Source organism: Psammomys obesus, unplaced genomic scaffold (genome assembly GCF_907164565.1).
Source record: "Psammomys obesus unplaced genomic scaffold, mPsaObe1.curated_primary_1811, whole genome shotgun sequence".
NCBI lineage: Eukaryota > Metazoa > Chordata > Mammalia > Rodentia > Muridae > Psammomys > Psammomys obesus.
Genome location: NW_026585895.1, coordinates 52,677,736 through 52,703,310, shown reverse-complemented (window position 1 = coordinate 52,703,310; position 25,575 = coordinate 52,677,736). Strand labels below are relative to the sequence as shown.

At 51.8% G+C, this 25,575-nt stretch overlaps 1 protein-coding gene across 2 annotated transcripts in view; it reads left to right on the top strand.

Moving 5' to 3' along the window:
• The window catches only part of Col5a1 (collagen type V alpha 1 chain), a 151,356-nt gene that overhangs the window by 113,451 nt on the left and 12,330 nt on the right, over positions 1-25,575 (top strand). For both annotated transcript variants that reach the window (XM_055600207.1, XM_055600206.1), the window contains exons 39-63: positions 429-536; positions 2,277-2,366; positions 2,458-2,511; positions 3,646-3,753; positions 6,285-6,392; positions 7,654-7,707; positions 8,532-8,585; positions 8,677-8,784; positions 9,547-9,600; positions 9,704-9,811; positions 11,102-11,155; positions 11,928-12,035; positions 12,576-12,629; positions 12,848-12,901; positions 14,222-14,275; positions 14,852-14,905; positions 15,520-15,627; positions 15,704-15,757; positions 15,849-15,902; positions 16,901-17,008; positions 18,463-18,516; positions 19,138-19,173; positions 20,529-20,582; positions 22,852-23,107; positions 23,904-24,016. In XM_055600207.1, coding sequence (XP_055456182.1) covers positions 429-536; positions 2,277-2,366; positions 2,458-2,511; positions 3,646-3,753; positions 6,285-6,392; positions 7,654-7,707; positions 8,532-8,585; positions 8,677-8,784; positions 9,547-9,600; positions 9,704-9,811; positions 11,102-11,155; positions 11,928-12,035; positions 12,576-12,629; positions 12,848-12,901; positions 14,222-14,275; positions 14,852-14,905; positions 15,520-15,627; positions 15,704-15,757; positions 15,849-15,902; positions 16,901-17,008; positions 18,463-18,516; positions 19,138-19,173; positions 20,529-20,582; positions 22,852-23,107; positions 23,904-24,016 — 2,061 coding nt within the window. The remainder of the gene's footprint in view (positions 1-428; positions 537-2,276; positions 2,367-2,457; positions 2,512-3,645; positions 3,754-6,284; positions 6,393-7,653; positions 7,708-8,531; positions 8,586-8,676; positions 8,785-9,546; positions 9,601-9,703; positions 9,812-11,101; positions 11,156-11,927; positions 12,036-12,575; positions 12,630-12,847; positions 12,902-14,221; positions 14,276-14,851; positions 14,906-15,519; positions 15,628-15,703; positions 15,758-15,848; positions 15,903-16,900; positions 17,009-18,462; positions 18,517-19,137; positions 19,174-20,528; positions 20,583-22,851; positions 23,108-23,903; positions 24,017-25,575) is intronic.

Sequence of the window (25,575 nt, the reverse complement as noted above, 5' to 3'; positions counted from 1 at the left end):
AGGGCTGATGGCTCTAGATCCAAGAACAGTTGTGTACCTGTCAGGTTGTCACTTAGCAAGCCACACCTGACATAATGAGAAGTGTGAAATTTACAGCCAATGCCCACCACAGAGCTGGAGCCATCAAGGCCTTCTTCCCTCTGTGGCAAATATGGCAGCCCTCAGCAACTTTCTGATCACATCCCAGAAACACAGCCTCCTGAGAGGTACAGGGGCAGGGAGGCAGCAGCCATGGCTAGCGCTGTCTGGCTGGCTTCATCTTTTCCTTCTTTTGGATGGCAGGAGGAGCCTTGAGATAGAATAGAGGAGCATGGTAGGCCCACTTTGGGTGTCACCATAGTCAGTGCGTACCCAGGCTTAAGAGGAAGACATCATTCCCTTGCAAGTCATTCAACACCAACACGTGACAACACTGTCTCTCCCCACAGGGTCCCACAGGAGAGACGGGCCCAATGGGTGAGCGTGGCCACCCTGGTCCTCCAGGCCCCCCGGGTGAACAGGGCCTCCCTGGTGTCACTGGAAAGGAAGGGACAAAGGTGAGTTTCTGGAAGCCTCCGTGTCAGGTGAATCTTGTTTCCTAGGGAATCAGAACTTTGTGCTTCCTCTTGATCTTTTTGGATAAATGCTCAAACAAATTTCTCAAACAAATGCTTCTCTGAAACCCACACGTTCAGATCTACTTTGCTTGAACTGAGACAGGACTTGGAGCCACTGCAGGTGGAACACAGAGGGGATGTGGGATCAAACTATCCCATGCCCCATGGAGAACGCCTTCCCCTGCTGCCCACTTCTCCCAGAAACAGACTAAAGGCCCTGAATCTTCAACAGCCAGTACAGATCTGGCAGAGAATGGTCTTTTGAAACCCCCTCACTCAAACACCCTGAAAATAGATTCTAAAAGTGAAAAAATGAATGCGTCTCCAATCCTGTGCCCAGTGCTGGCTCCTGCTGTACCCTTTTTGTAGTCTGTTCAGCAGGCTGGGCACCTCAAATATGTGGTTGTAATGTCTGTGTGTTGGTATAAAACTCTCCAAGGTTTTTTGAGGGGAACTGAAAACACAAGCTCTCAGCCTATTTTTGTTTTTGTTGTTGTTGTTTTGAGAAGGCTCTTCCTGTGTAGCCCTGGCCATGTAGACCAGGCTGTTCTCAAACTCTCAGAGATCTACCTACCTCTACCTCCTGAATGCTGGCATTATAGGTGTGTGCCACCATTCCTGGTCCACGCCACCTGTTGATGTGACCACACAAAAGAGTAAATTTAAAATTAGAGATAGACAGCCGGGCATAGTGGCTCATGCCTGTAGTCCCAGCACTCAGAGAGGCAGAGGCAGGTGATCTCTATGTGTTTGAGGCTTCCCTGGTCTACAAAGCAAGTCCAGGACAGCCAAGGCTACACAGAGAAACCCTGTCTTGAAAAACAAAACAAAACAAAACAACAAAGTAGAGACATACACTAAATACTGAGTAAAATCAGATATCGTTTATGTGTTGTGAGTAAATTCATATATCCTCAGATATGTAAGTATGTAAATACACATGTAACCATAACACACACAGCATATGGTCTATAAATCTTTCTACTCCAGACAAGGAGAGCTCATTGAGTCCAGAAAGAAGCCAAGCACATTTGATGTGGTGACCTGGAAAGATCTTTTTGTTAACATGTGAAGTCAAGGGAAAGTTCTGAAAGATAGTCTAGCTTTTACATTGTCAAGGAAGACAAGCCCAATGGTGCCTACTTTTAGAAGTGGGCATTGGGCTGATAGCAAGTTCATTGAGTGACTGTGTGTTTTAACCACAAGCCACCGGGGTGTCCTTATCTTGGCACAGTGCCATTGAGGAACCCAATGCAAGTGAGGACTTTCTTTTCACTCCAGTTCCTCTTCAGCCCCTTGTGGCCCCGATGGACTTTGCAGGTCAGGGTCCTGAAAGAGCACGGGTGTGGGGGGAGAGTCATGATTGGAGTCCCTCCCCCAGATCTATAAGCCAGCCTGGAGAACATGGCTCCTACGTGTATGCAGGAGCTGAGCTCAAGTCCATGGAGAAGTAGAGGTGTGCTCGGTCCTGGCTTCCATCCCCAGCCTCCAAATCAAAATAAAACCAGAGCATTTCTTTAAAGCCAAACGGCTAGAGGAAGCCCAGCTCAATACAGATCACTAGTGGATCTCCACAAAAGACTCATCCTGCTCTTTAGACATGGATCCTGTGTCCTGGAGGTTAGTGAGAAGGCAACAGCTGGAGGCTCCAGGTGAGGTTAACTCTGGCTCTCTTTTCAGGGTGACCCAGGCCCTGCTGGCCTCCCTGGGAAGGATGGTCCTCCAGGATTACGTGGATTCCCTGGGGACAGAGGGCTCCCTGGCCCTGTGGTAAGTGAGGGGTCAGGTGGGTGTAACGCTGTGGTACAAGGCCCTGGGGCTCTCTCTGAGTGCTTTCACCTATGTTCTTACTACTTTACAGGGAGCACTTGGACTAAAAGGCAGCGAAGGCCCCCCTGGCCCCCCAGGTCCTGCGGTGAGTCAAGGCCTTCCATCTTATCCTATCCTTCCAGACCTGTTGTCCCACAGGCAACGAGAGCTGGGGCGGCATGCCTAGATGCCAAGGTTCCCAACAAGTGTGTCAGGGGCACAGGCAGGAGCATAGGGACAGCATTCCCGAGCCAGAAGCTGAGTTCATAGAATCACAGGGCCACTTTGTGCAAGGGACAGCAGAGAAGCGGCAGCTTGGAGATCTATGTGTGGCCTGCCTGGGCTTGGAGGCAAGGAGGGAGGGTCATAGTTGGTGTGGACCTGGGTCAGCAGGGAGAGTCAGCACTCTTCTTATGAACTTCAAGGACACATCCTAGAGAAGGCTGGGCCACCTGACACAGGCAGGGAGGGGTCTATCTCTAGCCTGTAGCCCTGGAGCTATCACATGTTGTCTCATGAACTAGCTAGCCCCTCATCAATCTCAGAACCCCAACAGTGAGAGGCCATAGGACCCCTCATTCCCAGGCCTTTATCTGTGGCTTCATGTGGGAGGCTGCTCCCTCTGCCCCATGTGGATAAGGACTGTCAGCTTTGCTTCCATGCCGTGCAAGCTAGCCTGATGGCTCTGCACAGGTATAAGGGCCAGCTGAGTTTGGGAGTGACCTCCCCTAGCTGAGTTCCAGACCTGGCAAATCAGATGGGGTGAGAAACTAGCCTTCCCTTTGATAGGGTATAGGGAAAGCTTGCAGGCTGTGTTGACCTCTTGATATGACCTCAAGTTTAGCCTGAATCCCTGTTACCATCCATATCTGTCCCCAGATCAGGACCTCCTCATCTAAATCTATGAGCAGCTTTGTGGGCAGGCAGATCCCACAGGGATGGGTGGGTGCCAGGCCTCTGGAAAAGACCATCAAAGACACATGTAAAATAGGACTTGTTTCCAGACACTTGTCGGGGGAGAGGGCATGTTTAAGATGGAATTGTGAGAGAAGAGCTAAGAAGGGGCATGATGACAGCCTCAAATACTAGACCAAATAGTCCATGCTTGCAGACAGTCACGTAGGGAGCCACTGAGGGCTCTAAAGTGAGGGGAGAGTGGTGTGACCCATCGGTGCTTAAGGAAGTCTTATCATACAGTTCAATAGCCTCTAAAGTGAGCCATTTTCTTCCTGTAATTTAGGGCTCTCCAGGGGAGAGAGGCCCAGCTGGTGCTGCTGGACCCATCGGGATTCCAGGGAGACCTGGTCCTCAGGGACCTCCAGGGCCTGCTGGAGAGAAAGGGGTTCCTGTAAGTACCGCCTGAGATTGAGGTCCCCTCCCAGGTTTGGTTTTGTCCCTCCTGCTGTGTTATCTCCATGGGTACTTTCCTGGGGTGGGAGGAAGCAGAGGCTGCGATGTCTGATTATTCTACAGGGACAGACACGCTGAAGAGTCCTAGCCAGCTCAGCCCAGCCTGTCCTGAAAGTGATATTACAGTGGCTAGACACAGTCTGTCCCATATAGACCTTCCTCTGTCTAGCCGCTATGCCTCCTGGGTAGCTGGGCCATACTGTCTGCTGAGTGAACATCACCTCTGCATGGACCTCATCCCATAGCTGGGCCTTTTAGGAAAAAGACAGGTGTTTGGGAATGGGTGGTCCCTTTATCGATGAGAGGGCACAGGAAGGGAGGCACAGTAGGGCAGAGGATGGCAGGTAGGTCCCCAGAAAGTGGGGCATCTCCCCCACCAAGTTCCCTGGGCTCTGAAAGGCCTCTAGCAGGGACACAGGCAGGCCTGGGTTTCCAACACAGCCCTTTTCTGTTCATCAACATGGGTCCCCATCCATAGTGACACCCCAACCCCCACTTCATGTGCGCAATTTATATGCAGCATCATGCCTTCCCACCACCCCTGATTTCCCATGGCTGTGGGGTGGATTTCATAGATCTCAGCCCAGCTTCGCTATCTCAGTGTGGAATGCCAGAAGGAGCCTCCGTGGAGGATAGGAATGGAGCACTGAGCTAGACACATATGCCCACGGACTTCTCTGCCTGTGATGCTCTACTTTCTGTGTGTCCTGCTCTCTGGGCTCACGAGGAGGAAGAACACTCAGGCCACATTGGGACATCACTGCAACAGCCTTTTGGCAACTGATAGCACCATGCCATTTTTAGTGAGGTGCCCAGGACACAGATCCAGCTGGATTTCTGTGTACAACACAGAAGCTCTTGGAGGTCTAGGACATGTGGCACTCACAGACTCAGCCGGAGGAAGCTCATGTTTTCAGAGACTCAGCGTTTAAGCAGTTCCTTGCAGGAACTGCCCCAAGCAGGGAAAAGCTCACTGTCTCCCAGAATAGCTCCCGCAAAAGGAAGAAGTTGAGAGAGGTTCAGGAGGTCTCTGCAAACTCCCAACTTGTCAGGGAATATGGGGTGGGGTGGGGGAGGAAGCCCGGAAGCCCTGAACCTGCTGGAGCTGTCTAGCTTAGGAGGACAGGCTGACTCCGAGGAGTGGGACTAAGTGCAGGGAGGACAGGATGGCCTGGCCAAGCGTCCATCTTCCCCTCCTGTTGCACACAAAGAGTTTCTTTTTTACATTGGAAGAAATTAGCTGAGGTGAGAAAATGTCTGTTGCTCATGGATGATGGGATTTCGTCAAAACAGCATAGCAAGAACAAGTGAGATCACAGGAGATGACAGGGCGGTTGTGAGAAAAGCAAGTCAGAGTCACGAGGGCAGAGAAGATAATTTTGTATGTCTGTATGTCTGTGTGTGTGCTCACTTAAGCGTGTGTGCATGAATATCATGCTGTGTGCATGCCATGTGTGTGTATATGTTAGTATGCATGTCTGTATGCATTTTTGTGTGTGTTCCCGCATGTGCAGTATGTTTGTGATTATCCTGTGTGTGAGCATGCCCATGGACATGCATGTCTGTGTGTTTGTGCTCAGGTATATGAATGTGCACACATGTCACATGGATATGTGTATTGTATGTGCATGTCTGTGTGTATTTGTGTACATGCATGTCTGTGTGCCCAGGCAGGATGTTCATGAAGGACTGATAGAGTAACACAGTTCTCAGAAACTGCTGCTCAGGCTGTCCTAGAGCACAGTATGGCCCTTGCTCACTAGCTCAGAGGAGCCCAAGCAGGCTCAGGGACTTATGTTCACAAGCTCTGCTAATAAGCTTCCTGTCGCTTTGACAAATATCTGAGAGAAAGCACTTAAATCAAAGGATTTGTTTGGGCCTGTGGTTCCAGAGGTTTGGCTTCGTGGTTGGCTCCATTGCTATGCGTCTGTAGTGAGAGAGAGCATGGTGGAAGGACATGTAGGTCACAGTCGGTCATCTCATGGCAGCCAGAAGGGGAGTGGACACTCCAATTTTATTCTCCAGAACAACTGCAGTGCCATACTTCCTCCTCACATTCCCACAGCCGTCCACCTCCTCCACCCCCAAACCTTCACCATTGCATGTCCAAACTGTAGCATTAGCCATGCCTCCGTTTCCTCATTTCTAATGAGTGTGGCCCTTCTAAATTGCTTCCTGCTCCCCTCTCAGCTATTCAGACTGAACAGTGTGGGGCTGGATCTATTGAGGTTTTAATCTGTGTACTATTCTGAGTGTGGCTCTGGCCCAGCAATGTGCCAGCCACTCAGGGTCCAGAACCAGTCGAAATCAGCCTCCATGCCCCTGGCAGTATGCTAGGATCAGGGTGGTCCTTACCATGCCCTCACACCCCCAGCTTCCCACTCCTGGGGCCCTCTCCAGGGTGAGGAGTGGTGGTATGATGTTCCCAGTGTACAACTGTATTGAGTCTGAATTGCTTGTCCTCCCTAGGGCGAGAAAGGTCCTCAAGGCCCAGCTGGCCGAGATGGCCTCCAAGGTCCTGTGGGGCTTCCTGGTCCAGCTGGCCCCGTGGGCCCTCCTGGAGAAGATGGAGATAAGGTACGGAGGAGCTGGAGTGTGTGTGGCCAGGCAGGCAGTGTGTTCAGGGCAGTGTATATGATAAAGAGGGCTCAGCTGGCAGAGCAGAGCAGTGCCCTTCAGATCTGGCACGAGGGGGTGATTTTGAAGTAGCACACAAATAAACGGCAACAAACAAGACCTGTAGTGCATGTGGGGGAGCCTGAAAAGCACTTGGCTCCTTGGCAGCTTTCTGTTGCCTGAGACATGTGCGGGTCGGAGCCTGAGCTGAAGGAAGGAACTACTCCCTGCTCCCTTCTGAACCCTTTCAGGCTGGGACTGTGTGGGGCTGAATTTAATGAGGTTTTACTCTGTGTCTATTTTTAAGCATCTCCCCTTGAATGATCGAAGCTCAGTTTTTATTGCTATTTCTGATGCCATCGCGAAGGAGCCCGGATTTTATACTTCATTAAGGAGAGGCGGTGTGGCTTAGCTCTTCAGCGCCACTCTCCATTTGTCATAGCTCTCTGGTGATATTTCTGACTTTGTCACCTCTGCACAGAGGACGTCTTAGTCTTCTGTCTCCATGTGGTAGGCAGCCCAGCAGACGCCAGAGAGGATACTAGACCACCACGTCACCATGGCGCTAACCCAAGTATCACAGCAATCAAGGAGCTGGGGAGGTGACTCAGGCAGTAAAGCACTTGTCTCGAAAGCACTAGGACATGAGTTTGATGACCCCCCTCCAACAAACCCATGTTTATATAAGCTAGGTGTGGTGGTGTGTTTATAATCTCAGAACTGGAAAGGTAGAGACAGGAGGATCTCTCCCCTCTCTGGCTGGCCATCGTGGTCTGCAGAAGCCAGTTCAGTGCCATAGAGAAATGGAGCAGATGACAGGTAGGAATCTGCAGAGACAGTTTAGTGATTAAGAGTGATTAAGCGCTGTTATAGAGGATTGGGGTTCAGTTTCCAGCACCCACATGGCAGCTCTCCACTGCCTATAATTCCAGTTCCAAGGGATCCAACACCATCTTATGGCCTCCTCAGAGCACCTACATGCACAAACATACATGCAGGCCTTGTACACACACACACACACACACACACACACACACACACACACACACAGACATCAAAATGAGAAAGGAAATCAAAGTTATATAAGGAAAAGCCTTCTGTTGGCAAGTCTTAGGACCAGCTGAAGAGTAGCTGTTGTTACTCTCCAAGAAAGATTGCCCATGGGACCAAGAAAGGCACATACAAACACGGGACTAACAACATCCTTTCTGTCCATCCCCAGGGAGAGATCGGGGAGCCAGGGCAGAAAGGAAGCAAGGGGGACAAGGGAGAGCAGGTAAGAGTATGAGTGTGTGCCGGGGTGCCCACTGGGAGCATGTCTACCCTGGCGTTCTCCTCCATGAGTCCAGCACCGCAAACTCCTGGGTCACACCGTTAGGTTTCTTTCCTGAGAACATCCCATGTGCATGTGTGTGCTCTCGTGTGAGAGAGAATCTCTTGGTGTGGGAACATGACCACTGGGGCCTGTCACCGAGCACTGCAGAGGTGGGACATCCGTTTGTCCCTTGGTATTTCATACATTCAGGGATGCTGTGTGGGTGCTGCACCCTGTCACCCATGCCAGCCCTCTCCACGCAGGAGACTCACCTGAACCTCAGACTAGTGTCTGTCTCCTTACTCTTGAGGTTACGTCACCAGGCCTCTGTGTAGGCCTCTGGCTCTCTGAGGGCAGGGCCTCTGTTCCCACTGGCTTCTCTCTCTCCCCCCATTCCTGTGCCCACAGTGATCAGTGCTTGAGGACAGCATCAGGGGTCACGGTGGAGTCCCTCCTCGCTCAGCACTTAGGCGATTTGAGGCCTTTGGTCCTTATTGTCTAAGGGGCTCCTTGTGCCACAGCAGTGCATGTGATGGTTGCCGAGAAGGCATATAGTGACCTGTCCTGCTTCTGATGCCCATAGCAATATGATCATGGCTGAACTGAGAGCCCACAACCTGGCTTGGGTCATGATGTTAATAGTTGTTGTTCCTCTGATGAGTGGCCCACCTGAGGACTGCTAAACCACATCCTGTACAAGCCAGCCACTTCTTGAGACAGAAGTGACCTACTCCTGGACTCATCTGCAATCTCAAAACAATTATGTCTCTGTTTGACCCCTATAGGGTCCTCCTGGGCCGACGGGTCCTCAAGGCCCCATCGGACAGCCAGGCCCTGCGGTGAGTATCTGCGTCCGATGACATAGCAAGGCTCGCCTCTCAAGCTGTTGTCCATCATGTGACCTTACCCATGCTCACTTCCTTCCTCCAGGGAGCAGATGGGGAGCCTGGCCCTCGTGGACAGCAGGGCCTGTTCGGACAGAAAGGAGATGAAGGTTCAAGAGGTTTCCCCGGACCTCCAGGGCCAGTGGGATTACAGGTAACCATGGTGGTCCCAGGACCACTGTGCAGAGGTGTCAGTATCTTGCCAGGCCCACTCTTCTGTAGTCTCAAGAACAGGAAAACTGAGCCTCAACTGTAGGAATTTGAAGTGCTGCCAGTTTTATGGGAGTCCAAACACACACACACCCTCTCTCTCTCTCTCTCTTTCTGCGCTCAAACACAGCCACAGCTGCTTCCATGTTTACTGTGGAATTCTGAGAAATGGTGTCCCTGTAAGAAAGGGATACAAAGTCCACATCTGAACACAGCACCTAGAAGTTACAGCCATCAGCCCACCTCATTCAGTGCCCTCCAGGTTACCTGTTCTACCCACATGACTCTGCTTGATGTCACTAAAACCCCATGCTCACCACATAAGGCATACAGCAGCCTTTATTTTATGTATTGGGCATGTTGAATGCCATTAAATATTCTTTGAACACAAGACTTTATTTTGGAAAACACAGTTTTTAGTTACTGGTAGTATTTGGCATATGGTGGGGACTTGATTTATCCGGAAGCTTCCCTGCTGCCGGCTCATTAGGTTTATTGTTTTATGGGAAGCCACCATAAGTGCTGTTCCCCATAAATCTTTGCACTCTTCCTCTGATTATTTCCTCGGCTGTTTCGAGCCCTAGAAGCAGGAAAACATCCTTCCATGGAGGCAGATTCATGGAAATGCATTTCAGGGCCGGTGGGAAGCACCATGGGAGCCATGTCTCTCACAGAGTGGCACCTCATCACAGTTTCCTGTCCACAGGGTTTGCCAGGACCTCCAGGCGAGAAGGGTGAGACAGGAGACGTGGGCCAGATGGTAAGTGGCTGTGCCATCGAGACCCAGCATGGCAATCCTAGTTTTCATTTTGGGGGAAGGATGTTTACGTCTTGTCTTGCTCAATGGCCTCTCTTCTTCCCAGGGCCCTCCTGGTCCACCAGGGCCCCGAGGACCCTCTGGAGCTCCAGGTGCTGATGGGCCACAGGGTCCTCCTGGAGGAATTGGCAACCCTGGCGCGGTGGGAGAAAAGGTGATGTGTCTAACTTATCATAGTGTCTGCTCCATAGCCACGTGAGAAGTACTGTGTTTGTGTGTACACAGTCCTGTGCCCTGTGTACGTATGCATTCATGTGCCTGTGTCTGTGCACACACGTGCATGTATGTGTGTTGTTTGTGCAGACTAATTTCCATTACACCTATTGTGAAAACTAAAAGTGTATTCATGACGCCAAGGTGAGATGTCCGACAGTGTTCGTTTGTGGCAGCTGTTTGCAAAATCTAAAGTCATGACGCACCCATCCCTCCAGGCCCCACTGCCTCCTTCCCTCCAGCTCAGCCCTCATGCAAGGCAGCCTTTCCTCCTCCACACTGAGCTTGCTGTGACAGCCTGCCTTTTCACAGCTAGGGCCTTCTGGTTGGTGTTAGGGCCTGGCCCTTGAGACCGACTGAGCACAGTGAGCCGGAGAGTGTGGGCATCAATGTGTGCATGCACACTTGTGAATATACATATATGAACATGAATGCTCGTAGGTGGGCTCAATGACAGTCTCAGTGTGAGGCTGAGCTCCACAGAATGCTGGGAGCATGGCCTTAGGAAGCCATCTTGGGCCTTGGGGAGGTTTGGAAGCCCGCTGCCTGCCTTGTCAGGCAGGGCTTGCTTCTGACGCAGGATGTTATGCTCAGCGTGTGCTGATTTGCTCTTGTTCTTCATGATGTGAAAGGAAGTGAGGAATGGGTGTGGGGCAAGGCCCCACCATCTCTACTGCCTCACCCCTGCACCACCTTCACCTGCTCCCACCTCACAGGTCCTTCTTTTCTGTCTCGGCACTGCAGGAAAGTGCACTGGACCTCTGAGCTTCTGCCCTGCCTTACGACCTGTCTTAGTTGCTTGTCCCATTGCTGGGACAAAATACCTGAAAAAATTAACTCACAGGCTGACGGGCTTGTTTGGCTCGTCATGGGGGGAAGGCATGGCAGCAGGTGTGTGAGGCGGCTGCTGACATCACATCGGTGGTACAGCGCACCTCTGCTTGGGGCAGCCCTTAGTCGGTGTCCCTTGTGATTGGCACAGTGTCCCACCCCCACATGTGCACACACACATGCACGCACACACACACTCCCTCGTGCCTCTCACATTCCTTATTCCTCATCGGCTTCCCACTGCATTTCTGTGAGATATCCAGAGCAATAATGCTGATACCACGGAGTCCTGGACACCAGATGTCCAAGGCAGAATGGGCAGATGGGCAGGTGCTGACAGATGGACCCTCTGCTATCACCATTGGTGAGAGAACCTTCTAACACTGACTTGTCTCCTCAGGGAGAGCCTGGTGAAGCTGGAGAGCCTGGCCTTCCAGGAGAAGGAGGTCCCCCGGTGAGTGTGGCCCTGGAAGAGTGGTGGGATGTGGCCAGTGGGAACACTGACAAGGCACTGGACAGAAGCTTCAACCTTGCTCACGAAAGGTCATTCCCCTTTCATGAATGACCCTGCTGTGATGAACAACATATAACTATGGTGGAAAAGTGTGACACATTGTGGGGAGTGAGCTTATGTGTATGCATGTGTAGATATGTGGGGCTGAGTACATATATGTGCAGACCTCAGCAATGACCCCACGACTCATGGCCACCAATGACTGCCACCTATGGTACACTGGCCCTTTCACAGGCTGCTGCGGGTATGACCATTACCACCTTGTTGACTCAGGCTTCCAAGGCTAGCCTGAAAATAGCCAGGCCTCTGATGCTTGGAGTGCTGCCAGGCTTCGGAAGCAGCCTGGGGGACTGAGATGTCTCGGTTTTCTGTGCCTGAAAACCATGGGGGATAGAGGCACCCCAAGTAACACTAGCTGCCTTTAATTAATGCAGGAGCCAGCCTAACCTAGAGCTGAGCCTAGGCCTTGGAGGTTTTAGAAGACCAAGAATCTTTGTCTGCCTGGCGGTACACATGGGGTTGCTATGGAGAATTGGAAGCAGGAACAGCATCATCCCCATCCTGGGCCCAGGCGATATTGGGAAGGAGCTGTCAGTGAGGTGCAGCAATGAGTCCATAGATGGCCCATTCGGTGCTGTGGACCAGCACCATTCGGGCTCTCAGTGAGCACAAGTGGACTCTGAGAAATGAACCATAGCCTCTTTCTCTCCAGGGACCTAAAGGAGAAAGAGGGGAGAAGGGAGAGGCTGGCCCTTCTGGTGCTGCTGGACCTCCTGGACCCAAAGGCCCTCCTGGAGATGATGGTCCCAAAGGCAGCCCCGTGAGTAATGCTAGATGTTGTGGTGTCTGGACAGTGTCCCTGCACACAGGTCATTCTGAATCTCTGTGGTGTGCACCCTGATGTGGGAACAGCTGAACGAATGCTTTGTGTTGTAGGGGTAATTTTGTCTACTCTAGAGGTTTCCACACGGGCTGCTGGTCAAGCTGCAAGAGGGGATCAGGGAGGTACAGGATAGAAGCAGCAGCCAGCATGTGTGTGTGCACGTGTGGCGGGGGAGGTCCTGATGTAAGGTCTTCAGCTCAGGGAACTGCTTTTCCCTGCCGGCCCCAATTTTGCATTGGGAGTGAAAGAGGCCACCAGAGTGAATGTGTGGGCAGGACACCTGCCCTCACTAGTCTCAAAAGAATGAAAGCTGCTGTCCTGTGCCTGCCTCCTGGGTGGGTTCTCTGTTCTGTGGATTCTTCGGGATAGTGACCACCTGATCAAAAGTGCTGGGGTGCTGTCCCTTGTCCTTCTACCTGGGTTGTGGTGGGCCAGCCAGGGTGTCAGGCTGCCGACAGCTTGCTTATCTCTTCTCAGGGCCCTGTGGGCTTTCCCGGAGATCCTGGTCCCCCTGGAGAGCCAGGCCCCGCGGTAAGTGTCTATCCCATCTCTGACACCCCTTGCCACCACCAATTTCCCTGCTCTCTGCTTCTACCCCTTGACTGGGTCTCTGGGGTGTAGCACCTCTCCAGATTGTCCCTGGTCCAATGCCCAGCCTGCATTTGGGTTTAGGAGAGGATCTGAGGATACACTAAGGCAGGAGAGTGAACTTGTTCTGCCCAGCAGAAGCATCTTTCTTGTTCCCACAGGGTCAAGATGGACCACCTGGTGACAAAGGGGATGATGGTGAACCTGGACAGACGGTGAGTGTATGGTCTGGTGGCTTCCTGGTGGGAGCCTCTCTGCGTTCTGGGGTCTTTATGAGAAGCCCAAACCTGGGTTCCTCTTGACTGTGGCCAGAACTGAGGAGTGCCAAGGACCTGATGAAGGCTGGGACCCTTCCTCCAAAGGGAAGGTGCATGTGCAGTCCCACTATGGGACCTGTACAAAACTCCAAGGGCTCAGCAGAGTGCCCCAGAGCTCAGCCTGAATACTAGCCAGAGCCGCTTAGCATGTGCATGCCTCCTCTTACAGGCCCAACATCCCTGTGACTCAGGTCACTTCTTTGGGGTGGGACCAGGTGACTTCTTCAGGCCCCTGGGCTGGACTGTATTGTAGGTCTGTGCAGCCCACCCTCAAGGTGGAACCAGCTTCCAGGAATGGCTGCCTGTCTAGGTCTTTTTACTGCTGATGTGATAGTGTTACAGGCTGGGTGAACTGAAACAAGATAAACGTGTTTGGCCTAGGGTGCTAAAGGGTGGAAAGTCAAGATGGAGGGACCTTATCAGATGAGGTCTTTCTGTGGCTTAACAAGGCAAGAACAGACCTGGTGGATCATGCTTCTGATTCCAGCCCTCAGGATACTGAGACAGTAGCATTGCTGCAAATTTGAGGCCTTTCTGGTCTATATAATGAGTTCAAGGTCAACCTAGGTTTCAGAGTAAGACCCTGTCTCAAATAATAATCCTATAGTGGGTGTCAATATGAAGCGATGGGGAGGGGGGTTAATCCCCCTTTCATGATTAGCTTCTGTGATGCATATGTCTGCATACTCACACGACCCGATAGCCAGGTCAATACCAGCACAAGGGCAACTTGATTTGAGCCTGGGTTTCAGAGGGCATCCAAACCACATCCCTGACCCAAGGGCCAACACTTGTGTCACTGATCTGAGACGGGCAGCAGTGGAAATGAAAGGCTGGTGACACAGGCTTTGAGCCAAAGTGTCCTGTACATCACCCTCTGCCTTGGGCTCCCGGCTTGGCCCTTCTTCAAATGAGATGTAGGTGATGACAACATGGTAGATATGAGACCTGTAGTGTTAGACGCAAGCACGCCCCAGGGATCTCTTTGCTCAAGATGCAGCGACCGTGGGACGTGAGTTGGATTCTCTGAGTGCCACCAACAGGGCGCAGGGTGTGAAGGCTGCAGGGACTTTGTTGTGGACTGAGTTGCTGTGCTCACCCCAGAGAGGGGGCCGTGGAAAGGCCTGAATCTCCGTGTGTTTCCTTGGCTCTGGGCAGCACAGCCCTGTGCCCTGGTGGGACAGATTTCTAACGCTCTGTGTTCTTTCTCCTGACCAGGGATCCCCGGGCCCTACTGGAGAACCTGGTCCATCTGGGCCTCCAGGAAAGAGGGTAGGTCCTTCTTCCCACCGTTCCCCACTTGCTGGCTGCTTTCTGAGCAAAGCCCTCTACCCCTCGTGAAGGCCCTGGTGCCCCACATGGCCCTGAGGAGGGACACACTCATTAGGTCACAGATATGTGGGTGACACAACTGGGTGGAGCAACGTCTGAGGAGGCAGCATCTAGGCCGGGGGTGCTCTAAGATAACCAATGATGGACATGTCCACTGTACCACCACAAGATTAAAAAATCTTCAAAGACTGGCCACTCCTCGTCCCTAGACCAGGCCATTATGAACATAGGAGAGCTAGGACTAGGAACAGGTGTTTGTATTGCAAGCTCCAGTGAGTGCCTGAACTATAATACTTGAGCCAGAGAGTGTACAGGTGGGAGAGGCCTTCTCTACACAAGGCACCTAGGGCATCCTTCGATCCAGAGGCCTTGCCAACACCTGGAGTTGTGGGACCCCATATGGGGGCCTGCATCGTCACTGGCCAGTGGTCCGGGTGGCCCCACACCCTGTAGCCCTCCCCAGAGCCAGGGCCTGAGCTCCAAACTCAGGACTTAACTGCTATCTTGTTATTCTAGGGTCCCCCAGGCCCTACAGGCCCTGAAGGCAGGCAAGGGGAGAAAGGAGCCAAGGTAAGTTACTCTGGTGGCTGTGACTTCCATGGGCTGAAAGAGATTGGGACAGTGACAGAGCACAGTATGGGGACAGAGGAGCCAGGGAGGCAGAGGGAGGTGGGAAGGGCCATGGAGCCTAAGGGAAGATGAAGAAGGCAGAGGGAGTAGGCAGAAGAAGGCCAGGGTGAGATCACACTGAATCTTTGACCTATGACAGAGGATAAGATAGCACACACAGGAAGGGGGACCTTAGGAGACAGGGGTGGCTATTACCTGAGTGGCCCATGTGATGGTGCCCAGCACTAGAACACCCATCCACGCTTGCAGTGATGTTACCCACACAGCCTGGATGGGAACATTTGCCATTTTCCTCTGAGGCTTATTGAGCACTACATCTATGTGCTTTGTAGCCTGGTACCTGGTAAGTGACCCTCTGTGGTAGCTACCATGGTCAACAAGAGTCGTGGAGCCACTGTGTGTGGATGCTAACAGAATGGAGCTTGGGCCAAGGCAGCCTCCACAGGAAGGGGGGACGTGACACCACCCAGGGCACATGGGGTTGCCTCTGCGGCACCCCAGGGATCTTGGGTGGGGTGCCTTGAGCCTCTGAGCATCTGCATCTGCCTCTGCAGGGAGAATCTGGCTTAGAAGGCCCTCCTGGGAAGACTGGCCCCATCGGCCCCCAAGGGGCCCCTGGGAAGCCTGGTCCCGATGGTCTTCGTGGGATTCCCGGTCCTGTGGTAAGTGGCCTAGCAGGCCTGGGATGAGGGAGAGGTGCTGATAGAGGCACACAGTTACACCAAGACTCTGTTTCAGGGTGAGCAAGGCCTCCCAGGATCCCCTGGCCCTGATGGTCCACCTGGCCCCATGGTGAGTGGCATGCAGTGTCAGTGTGTCTGTATTGGTGGGGCACCGGAAACCCTGGGGACAAGAACACTAACTCCTCTCCCCTCTCTTGCAGGGTCCTCCAGGACTCCCTGGCCTCAAAGGAGACTCTGGTCCCAAAGGGGAAAAGGTAAGCTGAAACTCAGGGGACGCCAACATTGCAATAACAGCACCCTTGACTCAGTCACAGGGGTTATCGACCCACGGCCAAGCACCTGCTGTGGCTGTCCTGGGACCCTGAGGTATATTGACAAGAAAGAAAGACACATGGGCTTTGGGACTCGTGCCTGTCTGCAAGTCCTAGAAGCCCCAGAATTGACAAGAAGCTTCTAGAGCCCTGGTGGCTTCATTAACTCATGGTGATTTTTCTCCTCCTTACATTGATTTATTTATAAATAAACGGCTCACAAGACAAACAGCTGTTCACAGAGAAAGCAACAAGGAACATCTTTTTCCATGTTGATATCCTTCACCAATATAATGGAAGCTGAAGTTCTTCCAGAACATTCTAGAAGATCATTAAAAATTAAAGTTAGTTAGTTAGTTAGTTAGTTAGTTAGTTAGTTAGTTAGTTAGTTAGTTAGTTAGTTAGTTAAAATATGTATACTGGCAGATAAGGGGGAATTTTCTCTTAAAAGACATTCAAATGAGTATAATATCCTTAGTACTCTGTAGTTTCCATTCAGGCCTTATAGGAAAAGGCTACCTGCTTACCAGAAGTCAGAAAGTTTGCTAAGTAAAAAGATAGACATAAACCATCCCTCAGGGAAATCCAGTTGTTTCTGGATCCAGGGGCCCCTGAGTGCTTCTTTTTGGTTGTTATTGGGGTTCAGTGCCAGGGGTGGTGACAGTCCTGTGGAATTGAAGCTAGGACCTCACACATGCTAGTCAAGAACCTGGCTGCTCAGTCATACCCTGGCTCTCCTTGTATGTTCCTTCAAGTCCGTTTCTTACTAGTCAGGGACTGTGACATGTGTTTGGTCACCTGGCCCATCTTTGCTTATTTTCACTCCTCAGTGTGTTGACTAGGGCACATTTCCCTGTGTCACGGCTGTGTGCCAAGTCACCTGGTCCATTGTGCGATGGACTCAGGGCATGGATACCTCTCATGTCTTTGTTTTCTCACAGGGCCATCCAGGCCTGATCGGACTAATTGGACCTCCGGGTGAGCAAGGTGAAAAGGGTGACCGAGGACTCCCAGGCCCCCAAGGCTCATCTGGTCCTAAAGGAGAACAGGTATATATAGTAACTAACATTCCTAGAGCGGCTTCTAATTTCTCACAGAGAAGATGTCCTCATTGCCTTGGAACCCTAAATTTTGCCTTGCAGATGGGGTCAATGGGGGCTTGGACTTAGCTAGGTCCCCAAGGCACAAGTTAGAACATACCCTAACCTTAGATCCTGGGTGGAGGCAAAGGCTCTCTCCTCACTGCTGGGAAGATCCTCAGAATCAGGAGGTCTTAGCAGGCAGACCTATCCCCCTCTCCACCTCATGCAAAAGCCTCTGAGCTGACTCATTGTGCAGAAGGCAGTGGTAGGCCAGCAGTCATGGTTACTTGTGGAGAGAGGCAGAGCAATGGCCACTAACAGTCTTGCCCCTACCTTGCCACAGATGCCCACATCTGACTCCAGACTTCCCCAGGAATCCACAGTAGTTGGTTAGTTTGAAATCTTGATGGGCCATGGTGGAGGAAGCCCTGGCTGCAGGGTTTTGGTTTGGCTGCAGCAGGTGAAGTGAAAGAGACTCCCGAGCTGGAAGAGGGGTAGTTTGTGTATGGCACAGGAGAGAAGACACACATGTCTTTGCAAGGGAAATCCCCATTCATTGTAGTGGGCATCCCCGTTTTGTACCCACAGTATGACTGCACTCACGTCTGGGGGTCTTTGCTTACTCACCCCTAGGTCTGTCCCTAAAGACAGCAGGATGTGGGGGTGGCTGGAGCCTTTGAGGCTGAGGAAACAGCAGACGTCCCTCTTTAGGTCATATTGGCAGTGGGTGACATGGAAGGACAAGGCTCTTTGGAGCCACTCTGCCACAGTGGGCAGTTTTCTGACTGCCAAGTGTCCCAGGCTTCAGGAGCGCTCTCAGACTTGTGTGGCTCTGTACTTGTATGTTTACTCACTTCTTCCCACAAGTCGTGGTCCTGGCCACTTTGCAAGTAGAAGATGACTCCAGGGTGCAGGCTTGAGAAGCATGGGACCCATTAGGGACCCAGAGGCCTGGGCCCCAGCAGCTGATGGTAGAGGGACTCTGCTCCCTGTGAGGCTGGGCTGTTAACTGTGGCCGGAAAGGACGTTCATGGCTTTCCCCCTGTCCACTATGGGGAGACATCAGCCAAAATACGTGGCCACGCTGGACAGAAGGTTGGAGCAGACTTTTCTGAGTCTAGAAGTGCAGGTAGTGTCTTAATGCACAGTTCCTTCCAGCCTGGGCTGGGAGCTGGGCCTGGGGACTCCAACCTGTGGCTGATGTGCTGGTCAATCAGTCTAATCCATGAAGGAGATGTGGTAGCCCTCGCTGTGATGGAAGTGACAGCCAGGGTGCTTGACTATAGCTGCCAGGCAGGTTTCAGGGTCCCTGGAAAGGGGACTGGGAGAGAATCCGGAATCATGGCAGGGTCACGGGGTCACCTTCCTCAATCCCACCCTCATCTATAAGCTGGTAACTGACATTTTCTGCTCCATTCTAGGGCATCACTGGTCCTTCTGGCCCGCTTGGGCCTCCTGGTCCCCCTGGCTTGCCGGTATGTATCTAAGATGGGTGCAGTGGATACAGGGAGGAAAGGGAGATGGATGAACCTGCCTAGAGAACCACAGGAATGTTCCGGTTCCAGGGGGCAGGAGCAGGGGTTGCTGGTACCTTGCCAAAGGGAAAGGGAGGGTCCAACTTTAATGCCTGAACCCCCTCACAAAGAATGGAGATCCTTCTGTGTAAGAAGCTGAGGAGAGGGAGAAGTGTGGTCTTGGCTCTCCTCTTCCCAGTGTACCAGCCCAGTCCAGGCTTGAAAACGAGGGACGTGTTCTTTCAGCACCCTGGCCTGGGCCTCCCTTGTGTTATGAGGGTCCAGCACTCCAACGTCAGCCCTACATGCCCACTCTGACCCATGTGCGTAGGCTGGACCTTGGGCCCACATGGCCATGGATGTCCAGCAGCTGACACCTTTCAGGCCCCACAGGAGCCCAGGAGCTCCCTTGGCTTTGATGTCCAAGTGTCACTCCCCAGCTGAGCATTGTGGACCCCCTCCTCCTGCCTGCCAACCAGACAGGTGCAGAGAGGACTCTGGGGGGCTTGGGGACAGGCCGAGCAAAACTGGGACCTGAGTGGCCCCTCTGTTTACTGACATTCTGACCTCTGCTCTCTGCAGGGCCCTCCAGGTCCCAAAGGTGCTAAAGGCTCTTCGGTAAGTGACTTTGTGTTGACGGGCCTGTGACACCTGAGACTACCTTGGGGGTGGGCAAGGAGTCCCCTGGGATGTGGGTCACCCTGAACCCCGACCCTGATCCATGGCAATCCTCTCCACCCTCCTCTCTTCTTCATTACACTGTGTGCTGTTGGTTTTCCTTGTCTTTAGGCTTTTTTTTTTTTTTAATAACAATTCTATTGCTCCACTGCTGGCTGCTTTTAAATGTTATTTTAATTGTAGCTGTTCATGGGGTGAGGTGGGAGAAAATCAAGTGAGACTAGCTAGCTCTGCCAGATCCTGCAACCTTTTCATCCCTTTAGCTAACGTGTAACAACCATGTGTATTTATGGGCCTCCGTGTGGCTTGCCGTTATATATACATAACATGTTCCTGATCAAATTGGAGTCATTAGCGTTTTTGTGTCTTTCTTGTTACCATGTGTGTGGAGCCCTGCAGCCTCTCTAGATAGCAGCAGGCTAGAGTGTGCCAGTCCCCCGATGCGTTACAGAACACCGGGTTTTATCTCTTCTGTGTAACCGTGCTTGGTACCCATCATCTCAGCCCCCATCCTCCCAGTGGTCCAGCCTCCTGTCCCTCCCCCAGCCTCTGGAAGTCGCTATTCTACCCTCTGCTTCCTACTAACTATTAATTTTCAAATTTTGCGACATTATAGTTCTGTTAATGTTCACTTCCGATGCCTCTAGTCTGTCTGTCCCCCTCATCACCCCCGCCCCCCCCCCGCCACCGCCCATGCACAAGACCAGATGGTCTTCTTTATGACTGAGCAGCACTCCGTGTGTGTAAGACACATTCCTTATTCACTGGACGGAGCATCGAGGCTGACCCTGTCTTAGCTAGTGTGATCAGTGCAGTAACCACGTGTGTGTGATGTCACCGGATACAATGGCTTGCTTGCGCGCACACACACACACTCAGAGGTAGAACACCATGACTGTGAAGTGTCCGTCTTTGTTGGTCTCCGCCACGGTGGAGCTGTTTCCACACCAGCAGGGTCCCACCCTCTCCAGCCCTTCTTTCTGTCTCTCTGATGCAGTCCTGCTGACTGTGGTGGGATGAAGTCCCACTAAGGGCTGGGCGTTCATTTCCCTGATGGCCCCCGCAGCTGGCCTGCTTCCACAAACCTGTTTGTTGGCATTTTCATTTCTATTGTCTCCTGTCTTTCTAAACGAGCCGAGCCCATCTCAGGCCAAGGCCTCGAGGCTGCTCGCTCCCTGATGAGAAGGGTGCCTGCCTTGTGCCTTTGTCCTGGCCTTTCTAGAGATGGCCTTTCTAGGCCCATCAGATCACAGTAGGTCACATGACCAGGTAATGGTTTGTTGCTTTCTCCCCAGGGTCCCACCGGCCCGAAGGGCGAGGCAGGCCACCCAGGACTCCCTGGCCCACCCGTGAGTATTGTGTGACGTGTGAAGGGTAACCGAGGGAGTGTCTGTGGGGCTCGCTGTCTGAAATGCAGCGAGACTCACACGGCATGCCCAGGAGCTGGTCCCTGGGGATAGAGAGGGGGCTGTGAGTCTCACAGGCCTATCCATGGAGCTCATGGGCTGACTTGCCCTGGGTAGGATTAGAGCCAGTCAGATAGGGAATGTGCATGGATGTATGTGAGTATATGTGACTATGGAAGTATGTCATATTGCTGTACATGCATATGTGTGGTTACGAAAGAATGCACTCATATGTAGGTAACAATTTGTCTGTATACATGCTTGTTGGCAAATATGGATATGCACATTTGTGTACTCCACACATGTGTGCAAACATGTATGAAGTATATGTGCAAGTGTTCATGTGTATATGAACATGCACATATACATATGCAGGTGCATATGTGTGTTTCTCTGCATGTGTGTGAACATGTATGCGTATGTGAGTATGCGCATGTAAATATGTATATATGCTCCTTTATGTATATGTTTACATGCTTTTATATTATGAATGTATGTATTACATGCATACATGGACATGCATGTGCATTTCTGTCTGTGCATTGTACACGTATGTGTGTGAACATGCATTTGTAAGTGTGAAAGTGTGTTTCTCTCTCTGTGTGTATATGTATAACATACATTATATGTGTGTATACACAGATAGTGTATCTATGTGCGTGTGTACGAATGCGTGCATATGCAGGAGTGTTTGTGAACATGTGCAGAGGTGTGTGTGTATGTACTTACGTCCATGCCTGTGAACATGAAATGTGTATTGTATAATGTGTACATATATGTATTGTGAATATGCATTCACGTGTGGGGGGTGTATGCATTTATATTGTGCATGTGTGTGTCAACATATCTGTGTAATGTGCAGACATGTTTTTATATGTTCGTGAACGTGTGTGTGTTTCTGAGTGTATTGTTCATGTGTGTATGTATATCTATGAACACGCATGTATAAATATGTAGGAATCTCTGGGTGTGTATATGTATACATGTGTGTGAACATGAATTGTGTGTTTTTATGTGTGTATTATGCATGTCTACATGTATGAACAGGCATGTATAAGCACTTAGGCATGTTTCTATATGTGCGGAGTTCTATGACAAAACTTTTTCTGGGGAGACACAACACACATGCCTGCTCAAGTCCAGCTTGGCGAATCATGACTTTTACTGGGGTTACTTAAAAGCCCCAGTGAGGGATTACTTACAGGAGCAGAAATGACTCAAAAACAGCTGCCTCTTCACAGTCCACCCCAGCACAGGTGACAGCCCATGAAGCTGGGAACCTGGAGCACGCGGTACAGCCTGCCGGCAGCTCAACAATTTGGAGAGTGTCCGTTCTAAGGGACTCAGTGGATCTAAACGTCTTCCAGGCAGCCCAGCTGGTTTTGCTACTTTCAGGCATCTGGTCTGGTCTCAGAGTCAGCCTTTCAGCGTGGCTTGTCTGAGAGCCTTTGCAGCTTAACTCTCCTTCTCTGAGAGGGACACTCAGCTTTATTACTTAATCTGGTATGTCAGGGCCTAGAGAATCTGGTCAGTTTCAGGGACTTCCTGAAGTTATTTTGAATTGTCTACCTTTTTAAGGTACTTACTTGCAGGATGGAATGTTTCAGTCTTGGAGGAAACTTTTACATAGCAGTGTTTGTATGTGTAAACATGCATGTGTATATATGTACACATGGATTATGTGTGGTTCTGTATGTGTGTGTATGTGTATGTTGTGTCTGCATGTATGGTTCTGTGATTGTGTGTTCATGCAGGAGAAAGCTTGACATGGCTGGGTGCTGCCAGCCCCAGACTACCTTACTCATCCTGGTTGGGCGCCTGGAAATCAGCCACTCTTTGTACCAAACGGCACTCTCTGTACCAACTGGCTGCCTATGTTCAGCCCCAAGGGGGGCCACAGAGACAAGATGGAGTTCTGATCACTTCCTCGTGGCTTGGCTAAGGCCTTAAGACACTGCATTCTAGAGAAGATGCAGGGCCTTGGGCTCAGGGAAGAAAGACACTTAGCCTGGGCAAACACCTGGCAGGTAGCTGGGCGTGGGAGATTCAGGATATAGGAAGGGGGTGAGAAACTCTGTGAGCTGGCAGCTGTCCTTCCAGCCCCAGAGCCTGAGAAAACCGGACTTCCGGCTGAGGGTCACCTCAACTCTGCTCTTCGGACAGGGTTTTCATTGCCCTCTTCTACCCATATCTGCTCTCTTCTGCACCCCAGGGCCCTCCAGGCGAGGTCATCCAGCCCCTGCCAATCCAGGCATCCAGGACTCGGCGGAACATCGATGCCAGCCAGCTCCTGGACGATGGGGCTGGGGACAGCTATGTGGACTATGCAGATGGCATGGAGGAGATCTTTGGTTCCCTCAACTCCCTAAAGCTGGAGATTGAGCAGATGAAGCGGCCGCTGGGCACACAGCAGAATCCTGCCCGTACCTGCAAGGACCTACAGCTCTGCCATCCTGACTTCCCAGACGGTGAGGGAGGGCCACAGCACGGGAGACACCCCCTCACTCACTCACCGCCCATGGGAGGAAGAACAGGCTGGATCTCATTAGTCTGCAGAAACATCAGAGAGGGCGGTAACACGTCAGGCGAGGCCAGACGGAGGGGTCAGGCGTCAAGGCCGTCAAGGCTCATTAGGCTTTTCCTGCTTTACTCCGAGTCTCGTTGTTCCTGATCTGTAACACGAGGACAGAAACATGCCCTGTGAGTGGTAAATGAACAGTGTATAAAATGCCTTTGGCCTGGCACTTAGCTGGCTCTGGAGGCAGCGTGATGATGGGACTGTGTGCAATGCTGTGCTTGGGAAGGCGGGTTTTAAACACTGACAGAACCATAGAACCTTGCCCTCACCCTCTTCAAACCAAGGGTCTGTTGAGCAGTAAAATGAAACTGGCTTGTCTTTCCCTAAGGAGCAGGGATGTTCCTCCTGCAAGATTTGAGGGGTGTCTGATTTCAGCAGATTCTGACCCCACACCCTAAGTTTCCAGGTTCATTTTAAAACGTTGTCTGCCGTCCACGCATCACGGTCAGCGAGATTTACCCAGTGTGCTTCGTGCCCCAGCTGTGTTCTTGTGAACAGGCCAGTCTACTGCTCTTTACGTGCCCCACAGGAAAAGGAAAGTGCTGTGAGCTGAGGAAGGAAGGCTGTGTTGTTGGCTTTATGGCCCTGGCTGTGCATTTAACAGCTAGACTGAGATGTTGCGGTGGCTTCTGCAGCTGTCCAGGGAGCCATTCTCATGAATCTGCCTCCCTGTCTCTGAAATCCAGGCGAATACTGGGTGGATCCCAACCAAGGGTGCTCCAGGGACTCCTTCAAAGTCTACTGCAATTTCACAGCCGGAGGGTCCACATGCGTCTTTCCTGACAAGAAGTCTGAGGGGGTGAGTACCTCTGTCAACTGCCTGCTTCCACTTGGGCCAGGGTTTCGGTATTTCTTGTGTGTATACAGCTTTAAGGCTAAAAGCCAAGGGCCAATCGGTTTCAGAACCAAGAGCATTCTTCTGGAAATCAACGCTTCAGTTGTCCTGAGATGAGATATGTGAGGTGTGCGGTGGCAGGTGCAGCCTAGGTCCCAGCCCATGAAGAATGACTTCCCTGAGTGTGTTCCTCCAGCCGTCCACAATAGGATTAGCCTGGCAGTGGCAGCTGTCCCTGGGGCTCGGCAGCGTCACAGTCCAGACCAACCTAGAATTCTGAAAGGCCTTTGGGGGCAAGTGTGATAAAGAGTCCTGGACACCTGGAGGCTGCTGGGTACCTAACCTGGGAGTGCTGGCTTATTTCTGTGGACTCTATCCCAGGCCTCTCAGGCGCCACGCAGGGGTATGTCTGAGAATCAGCTGGGTTCTGACTCAAGAGATTTTGAGATCAGTTAGCCACCCCTGTGGTCTTTCCAGAGCTTACTCATAGAGGTAGGAATTTGTGTGCACGTGATAGGTGTGTAAATTGCGCTGGGCGATCTGTGGAAGAGGCTACAGGACAGGCCCCCACCTCAGTGTCCTTCCAGCTGGCCTGGGATGGCTCAGAGTTGTCCCAGGCCATTTTCTGGAGGCCACAGCAGGTGTGTATGCATTCCATACCGCAGCTTCCTAATGACCCCAGCAGCAGGGAAGTAAGTTTCTGCTGGGAAGAGCATAAGGGCTCCCTGGGGCTGCCATCCTCTCTCTAAATCACACCATAAAAGTGGTAAGTGACAGCATGCCCTCGGGTCACACCCTGCTGGTGGCAGCAGGAACAGAGCAGGGGTAAGAGATTCATAGTCTTCTGCCATCCCTCCATCCCTCCTGTGTTCTGATATCCTGGACTCCGGACTAAGTCCTGGCTTTGAAGGGGCCTGAGACATGAGGACTCACTCTATGGGTCTTGTACCCCTGCATCTGGGATGGAATTGAGCTGAGAGGGCTTTTTCATCCTCTTGGTGCTCTGCCCCTAGCCAGCCTCTGGTAGCCAGCCTGTCCCTGGAGAGACTGTGTCAGCTGTCATCTATACAGACCCTGCACTCTGGCTCTCTTTCTCTCACGTGTATGGACTGTGGACTGGGCCACTGCTGCCCTGCCTGGGGTGAATACACTCTCTCCTGGAGTCGCTGAGACACAGGGCTCTGCAGCTTTGAGCAGAAGTCTGAGCTGAAGCCTGAGCTCTGTCCCTGCCTTGGGAGGAACTGCTCCTACACAATTTGAGTGTGGCCTTGACTGACAGATCTGAAAACCACAGAGAAAAGTTAGGATTCTAGGGGCTCCAGTAGACAGGGCAACTCATTTCCCCAGTGGTCAGGCTTTGTCCTGTCACCCAGTTTCCCCAGCAGTCTATCTTTGTTTCAGCTGCGTCACTGGAGTTTCGTGACTGGCACACAGCTTGGCTGCTCAGAACCTCTTCTTCTTACTGCTCCTATAGCCTTATGTATATTGTAGGCCTGAGAAGGTTCCTGAGGCTTGTGAGTTGT